Here is an 18,810-nt window from a genome sequence, read left to right as displayed (position 1 = left end):
CGTGGGTGACATGAAAACATTTTTTAAGTGATATTTTATATTGAGAAGTAGGTTCATATTTCCTTTTTATTTGATAAATCCTTTATTTGATAAACCCCCATCAGGGCTGAACAGTATATCTGTGTTTGTCAAGTTAACCATTTCACTCTATTAAAAGGACGCAGTGTGAGAAATTCTATTTTATGAACATAAATACTTTCAGTGTTTTTGTATATGCATGCATTTGATTTGTATATGCATTCATGCTGGAATATACTGCATCCCTGTTTACTTTTTGCAGTACAGTCTTACAGTTTCCAGGACTTCTCCATATTGTCCCACACTGACAGCACAGTGTTTATGTGTCTTAAAAATGTCACCTGTAAACTAAAGATTAATAACCTAGCCCAATGTAAACAAGGTCTTCATCTTCATACACACAGCAGGATCTTGAAAGTGATCACACAAAGAACACTTGGTGGCTGAGTATTTAAGAACCAGATGTGCTAAAATGACGACCACACTGAGGAGGGATTATCTCCTCATAATTCTGCCTTCGTATCAAGTCATAACTAGACGTCGTCAGCAGTTCCAGAGAGGTTCTGAACATTAAGTTTATGGGCTCCTCATTATTTAACATGTTAGGGTCTCCCTACAGCCCAATGAAATTTTGATGGCAGTATTACAGCTAGTTTGTTGGCTCCTCACTCCTACTCACTACTTATGCAGATGCGAATGGGTAAGAGAAGTCTCTTTGGGCAGACCTACGTTAGCACAGGAAAATACATTACACTAATCCACCTTTCTGCACTGATGCGAATAAATATTCTTGACTGATGTTCCAAAGGGCACCATCAGTGAGCGCTGAATTTGCTGCAGCCTTGATGGAGGCTGGCCGTGTTGTTGTTGTTGTTGCATGAACAGGCCAGACCCCTGCCTGGTCAGGCCAAGGACTGCAGTGGTGCAGTGATCTGAGCTTGTCGTTTCCTGCCCCTCCATCTGCATACAGTAAAAAACAAACATTCCTGTAAATAAAGACGGCTGTCCAGCAACTGTCTTCCCGGCGACAATGGTATTGACCGTAGTCAGATGCTCCGCTGATTAAAAATTGATCCATTTTGAAAAATCTAATCAACTGAATAGGATTCTTTCATATGTGGGGTGGAGCTGGGTGCGTTTTTCTGGGGGTGGAGAGGGCTGAGCAGCTGCTGACATAGAGGCAGACCTGTTATTAACCCCTGCACCTCCATGCAACCCCCTGCACCCTACTCCCCAGTTCACATCCCCCTGCGCCCCGGGACTAGACACGGCCCAGACGGTTTGAATTATTCAGCAGTCTGAGTGAGGCTCCGGCCACTTGGCCTATTAAAGCATGCCAGTAGAGGCTAGTTGCTCTAATGGCCGGTCCAGAGGAGCCCCAGTTCCCAGTGGACGGGAGAAGGGGCTGCTAACGCTAGGCTGCAGGGGATGTGAGAGCGAATTCATCAGGGGGCGAGGTCGCGGCAGGTTAATGATGCTGCACGTCTAGACGGACGCTGGACTCACACCCTGCCCAAAAGGCAGTGGGGGGATGGGATGCAATAATATTTTTTATCTTTGAAGGAGAACCAGCCCTGCAATATTAAGTCTTGGGGCTTATTTATGAAAGAGCAACATTGTTGACTTTAGCCCTGATCCGCAATTGACCTGAGCTTCCCCCTTTAAAAATAACAGAGCACAGAGAACATCTCTAGTCCAACATTTATGACCAGACTCAGACCTCACATTATATTCTGGTAGTCCACCTTTTATTTAATGCTTAATGGAAAGGAAGTGCAGAAACAGACGGTACCGACATACAGTAGCTGAACAAGATTCATAATAGAGAGATTAAAAGATTGTCTACACAACCCAACTCTGATTACACAACCCCTTATCATCATTGCACAAACAACCCCAACAGCTGGAGAGGGTCCTCAACTCCTGCACAAAGTCACTCAGTAATCAGGGCAACTCCCCCAGAGAGACAGGGGAAGAAGCTCAGGGTGCGACTCTCATTTGAGAGCAGCTCAGTTGCCGTGTGGTCTATCACCTTGGTGATCACGTGCATCCCCTTGGTGTCAGCGAGGGTGTAAACACAGAAGTAAACACGGGTAAAAAAAATGACCCCCTGGGTGCAGCACAGATGATCCAGTCAACAACAGCAGAATACATGAACCTGGCACCTACCTGGAGGATTGGTAATGGAGAAAGCTCTCAGACAAAAAGTAATCATTGTTGCACCGGAACACCCAGGCATCACTCACTGAGAGGACAAACCCATAATAAAGTCCAGGCAGAGAGGCAGAGGAAGGTGTTCTTATTATCATCCACTAGAGATTTATGTCTTTGACTGAGTGGGCTTGATAAGTCTGATGAAGCGGAATGAGCTTAGCCTTCGATAGGTACTATCTGTGTTGGACTGCACCACCACAACGCACGCTCGTCCCTTATCCAGGATCTGATGCCAAGTACATTTACTGTTGAGGTCAACATCGCTGCCATGATTGAGCCAAACCAAGGGCATCCTGTGGAAGGCTACAGAGGGGGGGCAGACACACCCTGCACCCATTTACACAAATGTAATTTCCCCAGCTCCTCTCACTCAAGGTGACCAAGCACATAATTCAGAGATCCTTGCGAGATGATCAAGACGGCCTCATTGCAGCAAAGATCCTCACACATTCAGATCAAGTCAGCAAAAAGCATACAGAATGAGGAGCTCCTGCAAAACTACAAGCCCCCCATTCATACAGCCAAGTAAATATGTGGAAAAATGTGTGGGCCGAGCACAGAACCACATGCATGGCAAATTATTTGTCTTGGCTGTAGTTACAAATCATATGCTTGCTTATCATAAAGAAACACTGTATCACAGTCTAAATATTGGTACTGCATTAATAGTCAACTGGATTATTTCCATATAGCATCAAGCTGAGATGAAATACTGCAAGGATAAACATTCCTGTGAGGTCTGTACAGATATCCTGCAGTCAGGCACTCAGGAGCACCCAGAGGACTGTCCACTTCACATATATATCCCCTGGTTTGTCATACAACTTGACCCCCCCCCGACCAAATTTCAGTTCCTTAGGCACACTCCTCCTCCTGCCGCATCGAGCAGAAGCCTGGAGCAATGTTTAGCTAAACCTGCTGGCCTACGTAGGCAGGGAGAGTCCCCAGAGGGCTGAACAATCAGACAATTTCAAGATCATGAAGCATTAAACCAATCCCGGCAGGGTACACTAATTAAACAGCCGAGCCCGGCACAGCCAACCAATCCCCACAGAGCAATTAAATCCATCCCTTCTAAAACACTGTGGAACCTGTCTGGGGAAAACTGCCGGGGAGTGAGAGAGAGAGCGAGAAAGAGGGAGAGAAATGGAGAGGGGAGGGGAGGAAAATATCATAAAATTCATCTGGAAAAAAAATGGGAAAAAAAACTATAGGGGGAATGCAGCAGGAGGCTAACAAGGGGAATTGAAAAAGGAGAGACTCTATTTAGCTCTTTGTTCTTTTCTCTCTTTTTTTGCATTAAGATTCAAAATGTCTGCTTTTTCTCTCTGCTGAGGAGGCGGCGGGGGGGGGGGGGGAGTCTGTGACCACATTTAAATGCAAAAATAGTGACCCTGTTGCGATCAAAAGTTGCATATTTAATTAAGATTACAAGGTCTGGAAAGCACTCGTGAGACTGAGCGGAAAGACAGAATAGCCTCAAGGCCTATATTACACACTGGCAGAGCTGCTAACACAGTTGCAAACCCTAATCAATACCCCGATGCCCTCCACTACGAAAGTAAATGAACAGGTGACAATGGAGGCATGACATCACAGGGCTTTTCAGGGAACAACAAATCCAGATAAAGAGAGAGGCAGGCGGCGGAGAGACTGACTTTAGGTTAATACTGTACCTCCTACATACCAGCAATAACTCATTAGACTGGGTGTGTTAACATAAATAAATGCTGACATTAATGGATAATTAATTAATAGGGCATTTTTTCCCCAAAATGTTATAGTGCAATCTGCAAATTCTCCTGTAGTGTTGTTCCCTGGGAGTGCATTGTCTGTGTTGTTGAAGAGGTTATGATTTGGGTGAAAGCGGCTGCAAACCAGGGGTGTGGACAGGGAGATAGACTTGCTCTTTTCTCCCCCCGACTGAGGCGGCGTATAAATCACAGAGCCCCAGCTTCATGTCTCCACTTCCTGTTCCTCTCCATTAAAAATGATAAACTGTACCTCTTGAAGCCACTCGCTCGCTTTAGGGTCCCAGTCTGCACCTTCCATGGTGAAGAAGCGAGAGTGCGCGGCTCAGATTTATTCTATCCCCTCCCATTGTTGGGGATGAATAAGAGAGTAATTAACTGTGTGGGGGTAGCAGCTGCACAAAGACAAGACCGGCGAACACAACAAGCCTGATCCATCTGCTTTTTGCTATAACACACCTTTTGTAATATTTTGACAAATAAGAGCACAACTGCTTAGTAATAACAAATGCTGGTTTAATACTCAAAAGAGCAGCAAGAGGCCATCGTTCCTGGGTCGTCTGTCTTCCCACTTAAATTAGGACAAATGGGTCTCACATATGGGTGGCATGCACAAGACTACTCTTCCTCCAGTCTGGTAAACACGCTGTGAGCAGTGGCACATAATGAGAGCGGCGTAGATCCCCGAAGACAACCTGGAGATGGTAAGTGAAGCATTGATCTCACGAGCATGCTGGGCCCAGGAGCACCCTTCACACCATGCTAACCCATGACAACCGACGTGGGAGCACACATGTACTCATACAAAAGACAGGTACTCGCACATTGGGGGGGATGAAAGGGAATACTTTAAGTCATAGAGGTGGAAATGATAAAGAACTAAAATAGAGCAAGTGAAACCCAATCACTGAAAGCCTGACCCTACTACAGCATGCATAGAGAGAGAGAGAGAGAGAGAGGGGCAGGGCAGTGGGAGTCACTGTAAGCCTGGTAAAATGAACAAGAAAGGACTGGTGCTCAATACGTCTGCAGTGGCGTCAGACAGTCAAAACAAATAAAGCCAAGGCCACGGCAGAGAAACGCAGCTCAATATGGACTCGCTGGGCAGGGGACCGGCTGTCAGCAGGGAGAGAGGACACAGCTTTATACCCATGCCGATGAGCCATTACTTCTCTCCTCCTGATGCTTCCGCCTGCCTCACTGTGAGGGAAGAGGAGGCAGCCCTACCACCATGGAGCCATCCTCCAGCAGACTAATGTGTCCCTGAAGTTTTGTTAAAGCTGGTTATTTACTCCTACAAAGCAATTGCTCCAGCCTAGGGGCAGCAGATCGGAGAACGCGCTGCTATGAAAAATATGAAGCGCTGTCAACTACCAAGGGGGCGTTTCTGCTGAAACAGTGGAGGTGCTGCTTTTTTGGCACAGCGCTACATAAGAGGAGACGTTCAAAGAGCGAGCCTTCGAAAAAACACTGAGGCAGGTTTAGGGTTGCGGACCAACGCAGGACAGTGACAGCATTCTTAGCATTTATTAGCCACAACAAATCGTGATCAAAACTGTTCAACCATATGTCCATGTAGCTGCTCAGGTTCACTTTACCCAAATTACAAAAATCTTTTCTCACATACTACTTCCTGTATCTTGTCATGATGGTAGACTGTTTTATTTAATCAGGTTTAGTGAATTATCTTTTGAGATATCCACTCAATCCCAATAAATCTGAAGCTGTCACATTTAATAGCAATGTCTTTTTTCCAGAAAAACAAGGTCCCTATTACGCTAATTTAAACCGTTTTCAGAGGGGACATTTTTTTCATAGAAACTAAATTCAATGAAAACTATTCACAGGGAGGTCTGTGAACTTGAGTCCCTGATCCACAGCCATTGTACGTTATCACTGCCCTGTGGCCCTCTCCTAGAACTCAGACATTTTGGTCATTTAGAAGCTCATGTGATTTGTGATGGGAAGATATCTTTAAAAAACAAACTCTTACCAACCTATGAAGTTGGACAACAGCATCAGGCAGGTTCAAATTAACTAAAATCCTAATTTGTTCAAATCAAAATAAAAAAACTTCAACTACAATCAATATAAACTCAACAATTGTACTTTTTATTTTTGTGGAGTTTTGCCACAACTAAAATTTGTGCTCAGTTCTGTGCCTGGTGGCTGGAAGCTATATCACAGCAACACTCCTGAATGAAATGGTTCTTTCCTTTAGAACGTTCACCCTTGATTTTACACAGTGTAATCTACTACACATTTTCCTGGCCAGAGTAAATCCTGATTTTTCTTCTTTTGGACAAACGTTTGGTCATTTTTTTCCACATTCATTTAAGCAAATGCTTATTTTTAACATTCCAACCAGTTAAATGGGCCAATCAGTGAATGAAATGTCTAATCAAGGGACTTGGAACAGGTTATATTTCTTTTTTAAAAAGTGTGAACATGGGAAAGGAAATTGCATTAACTAGTACTCTATCAATGTAGAGGTAAGAGAAAATAAAACTATCTGCATGACAGGATAGTTCAAGAGGATAGGTGGAAAATATATCTTTCTTGTACTTTGTGAGAAGCAAACCTGCATGAGCTTTTAAAATTAAAGCTTTCACAACATTTCAAGTAACAATCACAGATACAGACAAAAAACATCATCACGTCCGCCCTTATCAAACTGCAGCACATACAGGAGTCTGTAAACAGGAGCACAACCAAAGCAAAATGATTGGATAGGTATGGAAATCTGCTTGAAGGAAGGTCAAAGTGATTAAGCTGACATTAATGACAGGCCTAGTCTTCCTGTGAGAATGCTCACCGTAGCTGTCTCTAAACCCATTTGTCATTCTGCTTCCAACGCTGAAGCATCTGCTTTGAAGTCTCTACCACTAATGCTACACAGAGAGGTTAAACAGCTTAATGCTGAAGTCTGTTTCACTCCTCTCGCTCTCTAATGTTCGCTGCGTTATACGTATCAGGGTTATGGCTCCTGGATTTCACATCTCAATTTGCCCCAGATAGTCTTGTAAAAGCTCCTGTCTTTCTTATTTGCTTTGTTGTCACTGTCAAAGGAAGAGAGAGGGACCCCAAAGGATATGGGACCGTGACAGACATGTCCCACCCATCTATTCACACAAGTGGTAATGATGAAAGCATGTTAAGAAATGTTTATATGAGAGGCAACGCGTGACTCAAACCAATGGTGATTACAATGATGTGGCTGCTTTTCCATTTAAACAGATCAAATCTGCTGAAGATTTGAAAAGGCCTGACAACAAAAAACAAATCTTAGAAAAAATGAGATAATGAGCACATACAGCAGCAAATGGGGAGGTCAATCTCAAAGCCTTTTATATCTATCTCAGCATATGAATGAAATGACACAATCATTATGATAAAGAACAGGAGATGCGAGGCGCTCTGGACTGACTTACTCTCCGCTACAATGAGATTATACTGATGCATGTGACATTAACAACATCGACAAACAAACATATGAAAGCATGAATGAAAGGGAGACAGCGACGGATTTTTCACAGGCAATTTGAGATTGCAGAGTTTGTGTGTGTGTGTGTGTGTGTGTGTGTGTGTGTGTGTGTGTGTGTGGGATTGTGGGGTGTGGAGGGGAGTCTGGAGCTACTGGCAAACAGCACACAGAGCAGGCTGGCAGTGGAGGCAGCCAGGCTCGCAGGCTGCAAAGCAATTTCACTGTTTGGCAATACTGTTGTCTCTGTGTGTGGATTAGAGCTGACACCAGAGCAACTGAGTCATGCTAAATGTAGTACAATCACAAGCTTTTGTTCCCGATCTAAAAAGCCAACTGCTTTTTTAGATGCATGGAAGAGAGAGGGAGAGATAGAGAGTGGAAACAAGACTATGGAAATGGCAACAAATCAGCGGGGCATTATTTCGCCATATGAGCGCAGCATTGCGACATCCCTAAAAACAATACAGGGATTAAAGTCGCTTGTAGTAAAAGGCGCGGTGCCAAAGTTTTTCAAAGACAAGTCTTTTTGTTCTGCTTGGATAACATCCATGCAAATCATTTTTCTGAGAATATAAAAGCCAATTAAAAGGTAGTGATAAGTGTGATGTATTATTGGTCCATTTAAAAATGTCTGCTGACAGGAATAATATAAATCATGGCTGTAGTCAAACTGCACTTCCACCTGGTCCACACCTTCTCATCACCTGGCTCTGCAAATTCTTCCTACAACCCCAATGCTCACTCTCTCTCTCTCTCTCTCCAGGTACCGTTTTGGCCCAGAGTTGTTTTTGGGCCTGGCAGGACCTGGCAGGACAAACCCTGACCCGTCCTTTTCATGCTCGCCCACGGAAATGCCATCTGGCTGGTGTGAATGATTACCACAGCAACGGCCAGGTGACCTGCAGCCAGCGGGAACCAAGGTCACTCCACCTCAGCGCTTCGCACTTTCCCTGCCCTCTTTTCATCAGCCTGCAGGAATTATTCATCCTTTTCAACTCGGAGGCAACAATCTTCAGCACAAACACTGAAAAAACTACTAACTCAAGTCTTCTGATACAATAACATGTAATGAGAACCTAAACGTTCCAGTGTGGACTGCTAAAATAAATCGCTTGAGGTGTCCTCAGATATAGTACAAATAATATTATATATGGTGACACAGCTGTAATGATTTTACACTGGCAGAAACTGGCTCCGACCATGACTGAATGAGAAATAAGTGAATTAATTGATTTCAGACACATGTAGCAGAGGGTGTCACATTTAAGCTACAGGCATGTTTGCAACAAGCGGCTTGTGAGAATATTTACCAGAGCCGCTGTCAATAAGATAATGTGATCAGATCTGTGCTCGCTGTGTGAAATAGTAATCAGTTTCAGTGTCAAACTAACTCTATTTCAGGGGAGAAATACAGAATTTTTAACACATGCACGTGTGTGGTGTGCTACAACACATCTGTATCATTTGTGAAGTGATCCGCACCAACACTGTGACCAGACCTAACAGGTTCAAAAAGCACTTTTCAGAGCCGATCACGAAGGTTAAACAGAACATTTACTCCAACAGCAGTTTATAAAATTCAAGCCATTTTCAAATCTATATGTGCATTTAAGTTTAAGTTTAAAACCGAGACTAATACTGTGTATCTCCACAGTTCTACAAAGTAACTTGTTTGCAGGATACAGGTGAACGGGAAGTGTTTTATTTATGGTTTAAACACTATGGAAGTATGAGAGTCTATGCAATGGAGGTAATTCTAGATCATTTCCATTCACCCTCATCTGTGGAATTATTTATCCATTTTATATAAGAACACAATTCCTCATTTCCTCTATATCAAGGGATTTCAAAGTGCATTGTTCATGTCTACTTGACATGAGGATAAAGTCATCCATTGGAACACAAGCATCAGATAACACTTTTCTGCAGGTATCATGAATATTTCTTAATATCCGTGGTTGTGTGTCTGATATTGATTACAGACTGGAGGCTGCCCTTTATTGTAATTAGAATTACTATTATTATAAACCACTAGATCACTGCTCATGACACTGGGTAATAGCTCAGGCATCCTTAAGGGCCAGTTCAGATGCAGCTCCCAGGTTAGTCCGTCACATTTAATGGAAAAACCTTGAACGCGTGCATCTATCAGAAATGTTACACGGTCCAGTGGAGCCGGGGTGAATCAGGATGGGAGCCTGCGGAGAGGACGCTACATGAAGCCCGCAACAACAACAACAACAACAACAATAGCTCCAACCTCCAGCCCCTCTCTCTCTGGATCCCTGCCCGGCTGAGAGAGAGAGGTGTCCGGCGGCTGGGAGCCGGAGCAAGCGCCTCGGTCAGAAACAACCGAGAGCCATGCATGCACCAGCAGATGCGAGCTCTCCCCCTCTTCGGCGGTGCTTTTCCGAGGAGCCCGGGCTGCCATGCTCCTGTCATCCCTCATGTTACAGGACATCAGTCAAACGGCAGAGACGGTGCCCTTGCGCCGGCCGAGGCTGATTTACAAACATTAGCGGGGAATACAATTACACCGCCGCCCCCCTCCTCCGCTGCTCCGCTCCCCGGGCCGAGCAGCCCTATGCGGCTCCAGGAGGAGAGGAGGAGGAGGAGGAGAGGATGGAGGAGAGGGGAAGAAGAGGGGAAGAGGTGGGGGTGAACACCGGAGATAGCGTTTAGCTTTCCTCCTCATTTCAACGTTTCGCTTCCAGGAGCCTTGCGAGCGATCACAAATTCAACTTTCAGCGGGGTTAGGCTAGAGGCTCACACGGAGCGGACATGCTATGAACCCGGGCAGTGTGTGCGTGTGCGTGCGTGTGTGCGTGTTATAGCTGTGATACAAGCGACCCGCTCACCTGCCACATCCTCCACGTTAGCAGACACAAGCATGTCAGCGACACAACACAGTCTGGGTTTTGAACTCACAGCCGCTTCTTCCCGCTGCTCCGAGAACAAGCAGCCCGCTGTCTACACGCACGGGAACATCCCCTAGCATCGGCTAACGTCCGATAAATAAACTTTACAAACCTCTCGTCTCACTTCGGCGCACGCTCGTTTGTCTGATCGCACAAAACACACGCGAAACGATGACACGGGCACAAGTGGGACTATATCCTGCTGAGAGGTGCGGCGGCGGAACGCAACGGCCGTCGACACCAAAACCGCATAAAACATTAAGCTGCGTGAAAAAAGTTACGGGCTACGTCCAAGAACCTGCGCATTAAAAAAAAGTTTCCGTGCGTGTGCGAGCGGCGGTGCTGCCGGAGGACCGCGGACAGGAGGAGGCGGAAAGCAGGAGAAAAGCCAGCGGGTGGAAGCGGCAGTGCTGTCCGCGGTGCTGATCCCAGATCGGTGAGGCTAACGCACAGGCTGCTGCTGCTGCCGCTGCTGCTGCTCCGCGGTCCCTCCACCGCTGATCAATGATTGAACTGAACAAAGGCAGAACAGGATCAATTTCTAATAACTATCAATGCAAACAACGCCGGCTGCCGCGGCTCGTTCGCCCCGAAAACGAGTCGACACGCAGCCGGACACGTCGAGGAGACGTACCGCTGCGAAAATAAGCAGAGAAAGGTGAGAATAGCACTAACCTGGAGCCGCCGTAGATCAAATTTCTTCCAATATTGAAACATCGATCCTACATCGGCGGCCATCTTGGGGGATATTGAGGAGATTTTTTTCAGCGGCTGCAATAAATATGTGGGCTGGATTCCCCCCTCGTTAAACAGCGATCACTGGTCCCACTTTAAAAAAAAACACACACACGAACACACTCGACACGAGAGTCCACGGAAATGTTTGACAAGTCTGACAACATGTTGTTTCAGGAAGAAGGGAAAAAAAAAAAAAAGTAGACGGTGTATGTTTTGGGTTTGGGAAAAAAAAAAAGTCAAAAGAGCAAAGTGTGTCCGCGCCTCCGTCCTCAACATTAACTGGACAATTGCACTTGATTTTGCTTTGGCAAAGTTATCAATACTGACGTAAAGCCCCGGGTTGATCGATAGCGTCTGGAAAAGGGAAGGAGATGATGATGTGTAGATTAGTGGAGTTCAGGGAATTTAGCCAAGCCTACTTTTCTTTTTCTTTTTTTAAATCCTGTTTATTACAGGGGCTCATGAGGACGTGAAATTAAAAACAGCTTACTTTATTGACACATGTAGTCTAATTGTTTTTTAGGATCATCTGCATGTGGGTTTATCACCACGCTGCAGATTAGACAGAATCCACATCAAACATGGGTCAATATCTTTAAATCACATTTAACATAAATACCATATCTAGAAATGCAATGTTCTGCTAGGTTTATTCTTTCAATGCACGTGCCATGCATACATGAACACGATTTAAGTGTTTTTACATTATTTTAACCCATTTATCATAACTGTACATTCATATTAATAGTAAATATGAATGCAGAATAATGAATGTATGAAGTATATCTTCAAAGAAATATGCTTTTAAATTAGAACAAAACATTTATTTAAGTATATATGGATTCCTGTGGCTCCATTAGTATATGGTCAAAGCCTGTGTGACTCAATTTATGATTTTGTTTAATTGTGCATGAAAGAATGTAAAATAATGCATGTATGCGATATAAGATCATAAATATCTGCTTTTAAATGGGACAAAAATGTTTTTAGGTAACAAACATGATGGCAGCAGCATCCAAAGCAGATATAATCTATCACATATTTTTCTTAGTGTAACTTGACATAGTGTGATGTTACTCTTTGTCCATTTTTAAAAGAACTCATTCCTCTGGTCAGGGAGCACATGCAGGCTGCTGTGCTGCCACAACACTACAGTGCCAGGTGCTCCCCCTGCTGACACCACGGTCTCACAGAAGCAAGGTTATGTGCAAATGAGCATTGTGTGATTCCCCCCCATTCATTATAGCATTATCAGTGAGGGAAGGTATCCATCACAGGCAATGCTTTTAGTCCACGTTGCACCTCCTGATCACCGCGCACCAGCCCCACTGCGTACAGTAGCTCCGAGCTGACATCCCTCATGAAAATCAGTCCCAGGTAGAAAATAATATCCTCATGAGTCATATTCTCAGCACCTTGGGGGGACAATGACATATCCCTCTGCCATAAACAAACACCTAGGGAACGTGCAGGGAGGCTATTAAAGGTTTTGCTTATTGCATTTTGTTTGTGGCTGAAGGGTGACGCTAAAATGCTGGATTCAAATATGAACCAGGATTCACAATTAGGCTACAGAAGATAGTTTTAACATTTGACAACACATTAGTGGAGAAGATAATTAGTACATTTAAGAAATAGCACATCTGTCCACACTTTGGTGATGGTGAAGTCTTATGATTTCTTGACCTTTTGAAACATCCTTCACGCAGAGTTAAGCATTAATGTTAATTAACATTTAGTAAAGGATGTGATCTCTGCACAGCACATTATGTAATTAGATAATTCTCCCCTATACAGTTTCTCTCTGAGACACACATTAACAGCAGGGTGAAAGAGGCAGGGTCACCAGAGTGACACTGTAACAGCCTGAAGCCCTCGACCAGGACACTTCAAGTAAGGACATGCAGTACATACTGTTTTCTCAATTGAATCTTTAACCTTGTCCACATGCCCAACGGTACACCCTGCTCACACCAAAAAAAAAGGAGGACCTTTCTTTTTGCCGAAGCCAAAGTGGTTGTAATCACAGACATTTTCAGATGTCAGATAGGAACGCTGTGTTCTGGCTCAACAGGAATGTGGAGCGTCCAGGCTCAGTGGGGACCCAGGTGCAACCTAATGCCACAATCTCCACCTCCACACGCTGGTGCTTTTGTCTGTCGGGCCCCTGAATCCACATTCAGCCTCATGGAAACAAAATAAAAAAGTTCTGTACTTCTGAATATAATCGTGACCTCACATATGCCGCTGACATCAACAAAGCACCATGGGCCCTTTTGCAGTAGCCTCATCTCCTCATTCAAATTATTACATGGTTACTTAAATGAGGACTGTGCGCACAGAAGGGAAATTATCTGAGAGCAGGAAGATGATTATTTTGACGAGGTCACTGAATGAGGGTTTTCACTAAATGAGGGATTTCTTTTAATTTATTTGGGGATTTTATTCTCGTGAAAAGCATAAACAAGATGAAGTAAATTTCAGAATTAACTCTACCATGCATTCCTTATTTTAGGTATTTTAACCACTACAGATACAACTAATGTACGACCCCTTGTCTCATGTAATTTATATATTTTCACTTCTCTTCAACTCACTATGATGGTCTGTCGGACTAAGAGAGAGATTTGTTTCCGAACTATATGACAACATTGATACAATTTCAAAGACCGTAGCACCAGAAGGTTTGATGTGATCATTACTTCTTTACTTTTTGTGTAAATGTTTTTACCTTTTTGGTCCTATTTGTTTTACCATGGTTACCATTTCAAGTGTTATTTAACCAAATAAGTGAGAAAAGGAACTAGAGCAAATGGTCTCTGGTCTGACAGAGCAGGCACATGAAGCAGATGCACAGCAGTATGACATTACAAGGTTGACTAGAAATTATAATTATATACATTGCAGTCATATAGTTTTTGTAAACTCATTTTAACCTGATAAAAATAGTATTCACAACAAGAGCCTGGAGTCTACTCTTTGAGAGGGTCCACGCTTTTGCCAGTATACTCTGGTGTAAACAGAAGTATGAAAACTCATATGTCATACAGAACATTGTACTATAATAATTATTTTTAACATTACCCTCACAGAAACAGTCATGTCCTGTTGAACCAACACAATATAATATGCATCTGCACTTGGACTAAACAGAATATTTTGTTGGGTGGGTGATTAGTGGGCCATTTAAGAGTTAAGTAAAATATTCATAAGAAAATGTGATGATATCTTTTTTTTTATGAATAAAAATGACATCAACATAATTAAATCCTCCAGTTGGTTCATAATGCAGATGAGCTCCCAAGTGATTGTAATGGTACGAAATCCAATACACACCAAAACAAGATTTCCAGGAATATCTATGCAGCGAAGTGTTTATTTAAAATCAGATCAAATGCAGAAACCGGCATGAGTTAATTCAGTGTAGTTTAGAGTGAGTGAAGATTAAATGAGATGTTTGGATGTTGAATGCTGTGGGTTGCTAGCACTACCTACTGGACAACATAGGTAAGTGAATGGTCACAGACCAACATTAATCCTGTGTTCAACATTATGAGCATCTCATTTCAGCGCAGCCTTAATTAAAGTCGTTAATTACGACTGTGTTTTTCAACACCAGTGAAAATATCTGCTGCAAAATAGATGTATTTTCCTCTTATTACACTGAAGTGGCCCCATCTCAGGAAAAAAAAACCAAGGACACAAAACTCAAATTTATATAAATATAACAATGTATAAAAGCTAAATTTAGCTACTTCTCTAACCTAGTGACTCATGTAATTAAAATTTGCAGTGATATAAATACTAAAATTATATATTTACATAGCCTACTGAAAAAATTCTACAGTGTGTGTGTGTGTGTGTGTGTTAGGCAAGTAGTATGGTTTAATGATAGAGAGAACGTTTGATAACTTTTCTGACATCCAAATTTAGGTCTGCAAATTATACAAGATGTCTCCGTGTTCACTAAGAAGTCCATTCAATCGTGCACTGGAGGATTCAGGTTTCCATTTCTCTGCATACTGGACCGTGACTGGTTTTCAAACTAGTGGAGTCACTGAGTCATGTTCACACATACATGCTCACTGAGAAGCTTCTTGTCTTCAACAGCTGAACGTGCCAACATCATTCTGGTGTCAAACTCTGCACATACACTTCATCATTCTGCACTGTGACGCTCAGACACACACTCACAGCACACATTTCGACATGTCATTGTAGGAAATGCACAGCCGCTACTGATAACGTTCACAATGACTGTGTTCAGTCCAAGAGTCCTAGTGTGACATGACAGTGAGTCAGCGTGAACAACACCCGCACCTCGAAACTGATGCAGCTAAATGGAATTCACCCATCATTCCTGTCAGTAGTTTTACCTGTGACTCTCACACATGTCAAAATGAGTGTGTGTGTGTGTGTGTGTGTGTGTGTGTGTGTTGGAGGAGCAATTTTAAAAATATTCATTGTGAGTGTGTGAAGTTAAATGAGATATGCTTGAGGCTGTAGATTGTATTGTTAGCTTTCATACATAAAGGTATTGCTTTAGTGAACATGAATATTGTTCCCATATCAGCCTACACTCAATAAATACCCCATAATGATAAAGTGAAAAACTGAGCATTAGCAAATTTATTATGACTGAAAAAATAAAACATCGCATCGACATAAGTATTGAGTTCCTTTTCTGTGACACTTAGAGCTTGAGTGCTTTCCATTTCTCTTAATCAACTTGTTTTTACACCTTCATTTGAGTTTTTTAGAGTTAATTCAGTTGATTGGCACACATCTGTCAGTGTAAGGTCTAGAAGGAAATGGTCACACATACGCAAATGCAGGTGAATGTCACAAAGTTTACCAAATGTTGAAGTCCATCACAAAGCCAAGCTTAGGTTTTTCTTCGCCACAGAGAGCTAATGTTTTACTCGCGCCCTTGCTCTTACAAGTGAACGTGAGCGAAAGTTCAGTTGTCAGTAGAACTCGGAGGCAGGATGGTGTTGAGCAAAAGATCTGTGGGAGGCTACAAAAAAGTTCTGCAGCATTGAAGGGTCGCAAGAGCCACTGTGGCCTCAATAATTCTTAAAGGAATGGAATTCATTTCAATTCAATTTTATTTGTATAGCCAAATCATAATATACATTATCTCAAGGCACACTACATAGAAGGTCAAGACCTTAAAATCGTATTTAATATAGAGAAACCCAACAGTTCCCACAATCAGCAGCACTTTGGTGGCTGTGAGGAGGAAAAACTCTGGAAGAAGTTTGGAACAACCATGGCTCTTCTTAGAGCTGACTGCCAAACTGAGAAATCAGAGGAGAAAGGCTTTGGTAACAGAGGAGACCAAGAACCTAATGGTCACTCCAGAAACTTCCAGAGGGCGAACCATTACTACAGCAATCCACTGATCTGAACTTGATGGCAGAATGGACAGAAGGAAGACTCTTCTCAGTGAAAGACACATGACACCAAGCTAACAGTGACGCATGGTGCAGCATGCTGTGTGGGCGTTTTTCAGCAGCAGGGACGGGGAGACCAGACAGGGTTGAGGGAAATCTGAACAGACAGACAAAGATTGAATTAATAAAACTCCGCCTCAAAGCGCTCAGTCCCTCAGAGGGGACAAAGGTTGTCCTTCAACAGGACAGGACAATGACTCCAAGTATACTGCCAAGTTAATAGAGGAGAGGGTTAGGGACAACTCGTTAAGATTTGAACCCAACACAGCACCCTGAAGAGACAAGACAAGAAAATGGCGCTGGATATGGCTCCCGTCCATCCTGACAGCTTGAGAGGATCTGTAGAGAACAGTGGCAGAAAATCCTGGTGTCTTCTCATACACAAGAAGACGTGAGGCTGTGATGGCTGTAGGGGCTTCATGTGAATACTGACTGAAGGATCTGAATGTGATATTTCAGTTTTCTTATAAATTTGCAAACAATTTCAAGTTTCTGTTTTTTCTTTTTCATGGTGGAGTATTGAGCGAAGATTGATGTAAAAATTCATTTGAATGATTCTTCACATAAGGCTGCAACATAACGAGAACAAAGTGAAGGGGACTGAATACTCACTGAATGTACTGTGTATCTACTTAAAATTATCGACCATACTAATTCCACAATCATCTGTCTTCTTTGTCTGTCTGTCGGTGGAACACAAATATTTTGTGAATCGTTCAGTTGGCATGTGCATACTTCATGGTGCAGGGAGGGGCTGTGTTGAAATGGTACAATTTAGACGTGATGATTTCAATAAAAAATTGATAAAGTGGTGACCAGTGCTCTGCAGCAGTCAGTAGAGGCAGGGCGGTGGGCCTTCAGTCTTTGGACCGAGTTGAACACATCTTCCTGTTGGTCCTTGGATAAAGTACTGTAGCGGTCGTCAGCTGGGTCAAACGGGTTGGGAATAACCAGATATTGATCAAACCCAGAGCACTTTGATAATTTTATCATTCCTATTTCACCAGATTGGACTGACGCAGACATGCATGGGAGTAGCATGTGCTGATCCTATTTAGCAATTTGTCTACAAAGTAAAAGCACAATGTACGATCAGAACACGAACAATGAAAGGGACAGTATATTTCAGAACTGTTTGAGGAGGACTCACTAATGGCAAACAGCTCCAGAGCATTACAGTTTTTCTGAATTGCAAAAACTCATTTCCTGAAACACCTTTTCACAAGACAGCAAACACAAACTCCAAAATTCAAGCTACACTCACAAAACCTTTGACAATTGATTCAAAACTATTTTATGTTTAACCAAAACCAAACACTGCCCTCAGATAACGCACAAAGCCAACAAATGCAGAGACACTACTCAGCAATCGTTACACACTACACAAATAAATGCAAAGCACTAAAGCAGAAACAAAAATCTTTACTGAAAACATTTACTGAGGGATATTTACTTCAGTCTCCACTGCAATACTGAGAATAATTCTTCTACAGGGTTTAGGGAGAGTATGGTGGAAGGCAAACACTGAGAAAACACATGTTGTTGACCACAGTGGAAGCTCAAAATTACAACACATGATGCTCTGCCTGCTCATGACCTCTCTGCTCATGTCTGAGCCAATAATCCCATAGCCCTTCAGAAATGTTGGTAACATTTAGTGTTGTATGGTCCTAAAGTAACATGACTGTTTTTAGTGGTTGTGTTAACGTTGACGACAGGTTAGTTAGTTGTGTTTCACCCTCTGGGGCCTGTGTGTGTCAGTCTGGGTCAAAGTGCACCACACTGCTGAATGTGTTTTGTGAATGGGTTTTGCAAAATGTGTGACTCAGATTTGCAAAGTGTGTCGAACCAGTTGAACAAGTTCTGTCAACTACGTGATTGATTCGATAAAGTTGTTTTGCCAGCTCCCAGTTCTGTTTAGAGAATGAAACATAGTAACATAGGCCATCAAACAGGCAGTTTAGAACAGGTGCTGCTCTGGTAATACATTTGGGATTGGACCTGTAGATACACCTCTTTCTGTTATTGACTCTTCACATGCTCCACTACATGTGTTCACTGTTGTCACCAAACTGTCCCTTCATACACTCAGCCACAGATGGTTCTGTGTTCTGAACCAGGTCATGTTTATTACATTACACAGAACATGTGTGACACTTTACTGGATAATAACTGTACAACCAAAGTGGAAAACTAAACATTGTTCATTATCATAAGAACAATGCTGCCCA

At 43.0% G+C, this 18,810-nt stretch overlaps 1 protein-coding gene across 5 annotated transcripts in view; it reads right to left on the bottom strand.

Annotated features, from left to right (window-relative positions):
- The window catches only part of cux2b (cut-like homeobox 2b), an 84,422-nt gene extending 72,891 nt beyond the window's left edge, over positions 1–11,531 (bottom strand). For 2 of the 5 annotated variants that reach the window (XM_020094061.2, XM_020094063.2), the window contains exon 1: positions 11,061–11,531. In XM_020094061.2, the coding sequence (XP_019949620.2) occupies positions 11,061–11,123 (63 nt within the window). In that variant the 5' untranslated portion in view covers positions 11,124–11,531. Of the gene's footprint in view, positions 1–10,325; positions 11,033–11,060 lie in introns of those variants that run through there. The other 3 variants (XM_020094062.2, XM_020094065.2, XM_020094064.2) reach the window with 3 other exon arrangements.
- Between the last annotated feature and the right edge of the window lie 7,279 nt (positions 11,532–18,810).

The sequence above is a fragment of the Paralichthys olivaceus genome, chromosome 4 (assembly GCF_024713975.1).
Source record: "Paralichthys olivaceus isolate ysfri-2021 chromosome 4, ASM2471397v2, whole genome shotgun sequence".
Taxonomy (NCBI): Eukaryota; Metazoa; Chordata; class Actinopteri; order Pleuronectiformes; family Paralichthyidae; genus Paralichthys; species Paralichthys olivaceus.
Note: the sequence above shows the minus strand (reverse complement) of the source record. Positions and strands in the feature narration are given on the sequence as shown.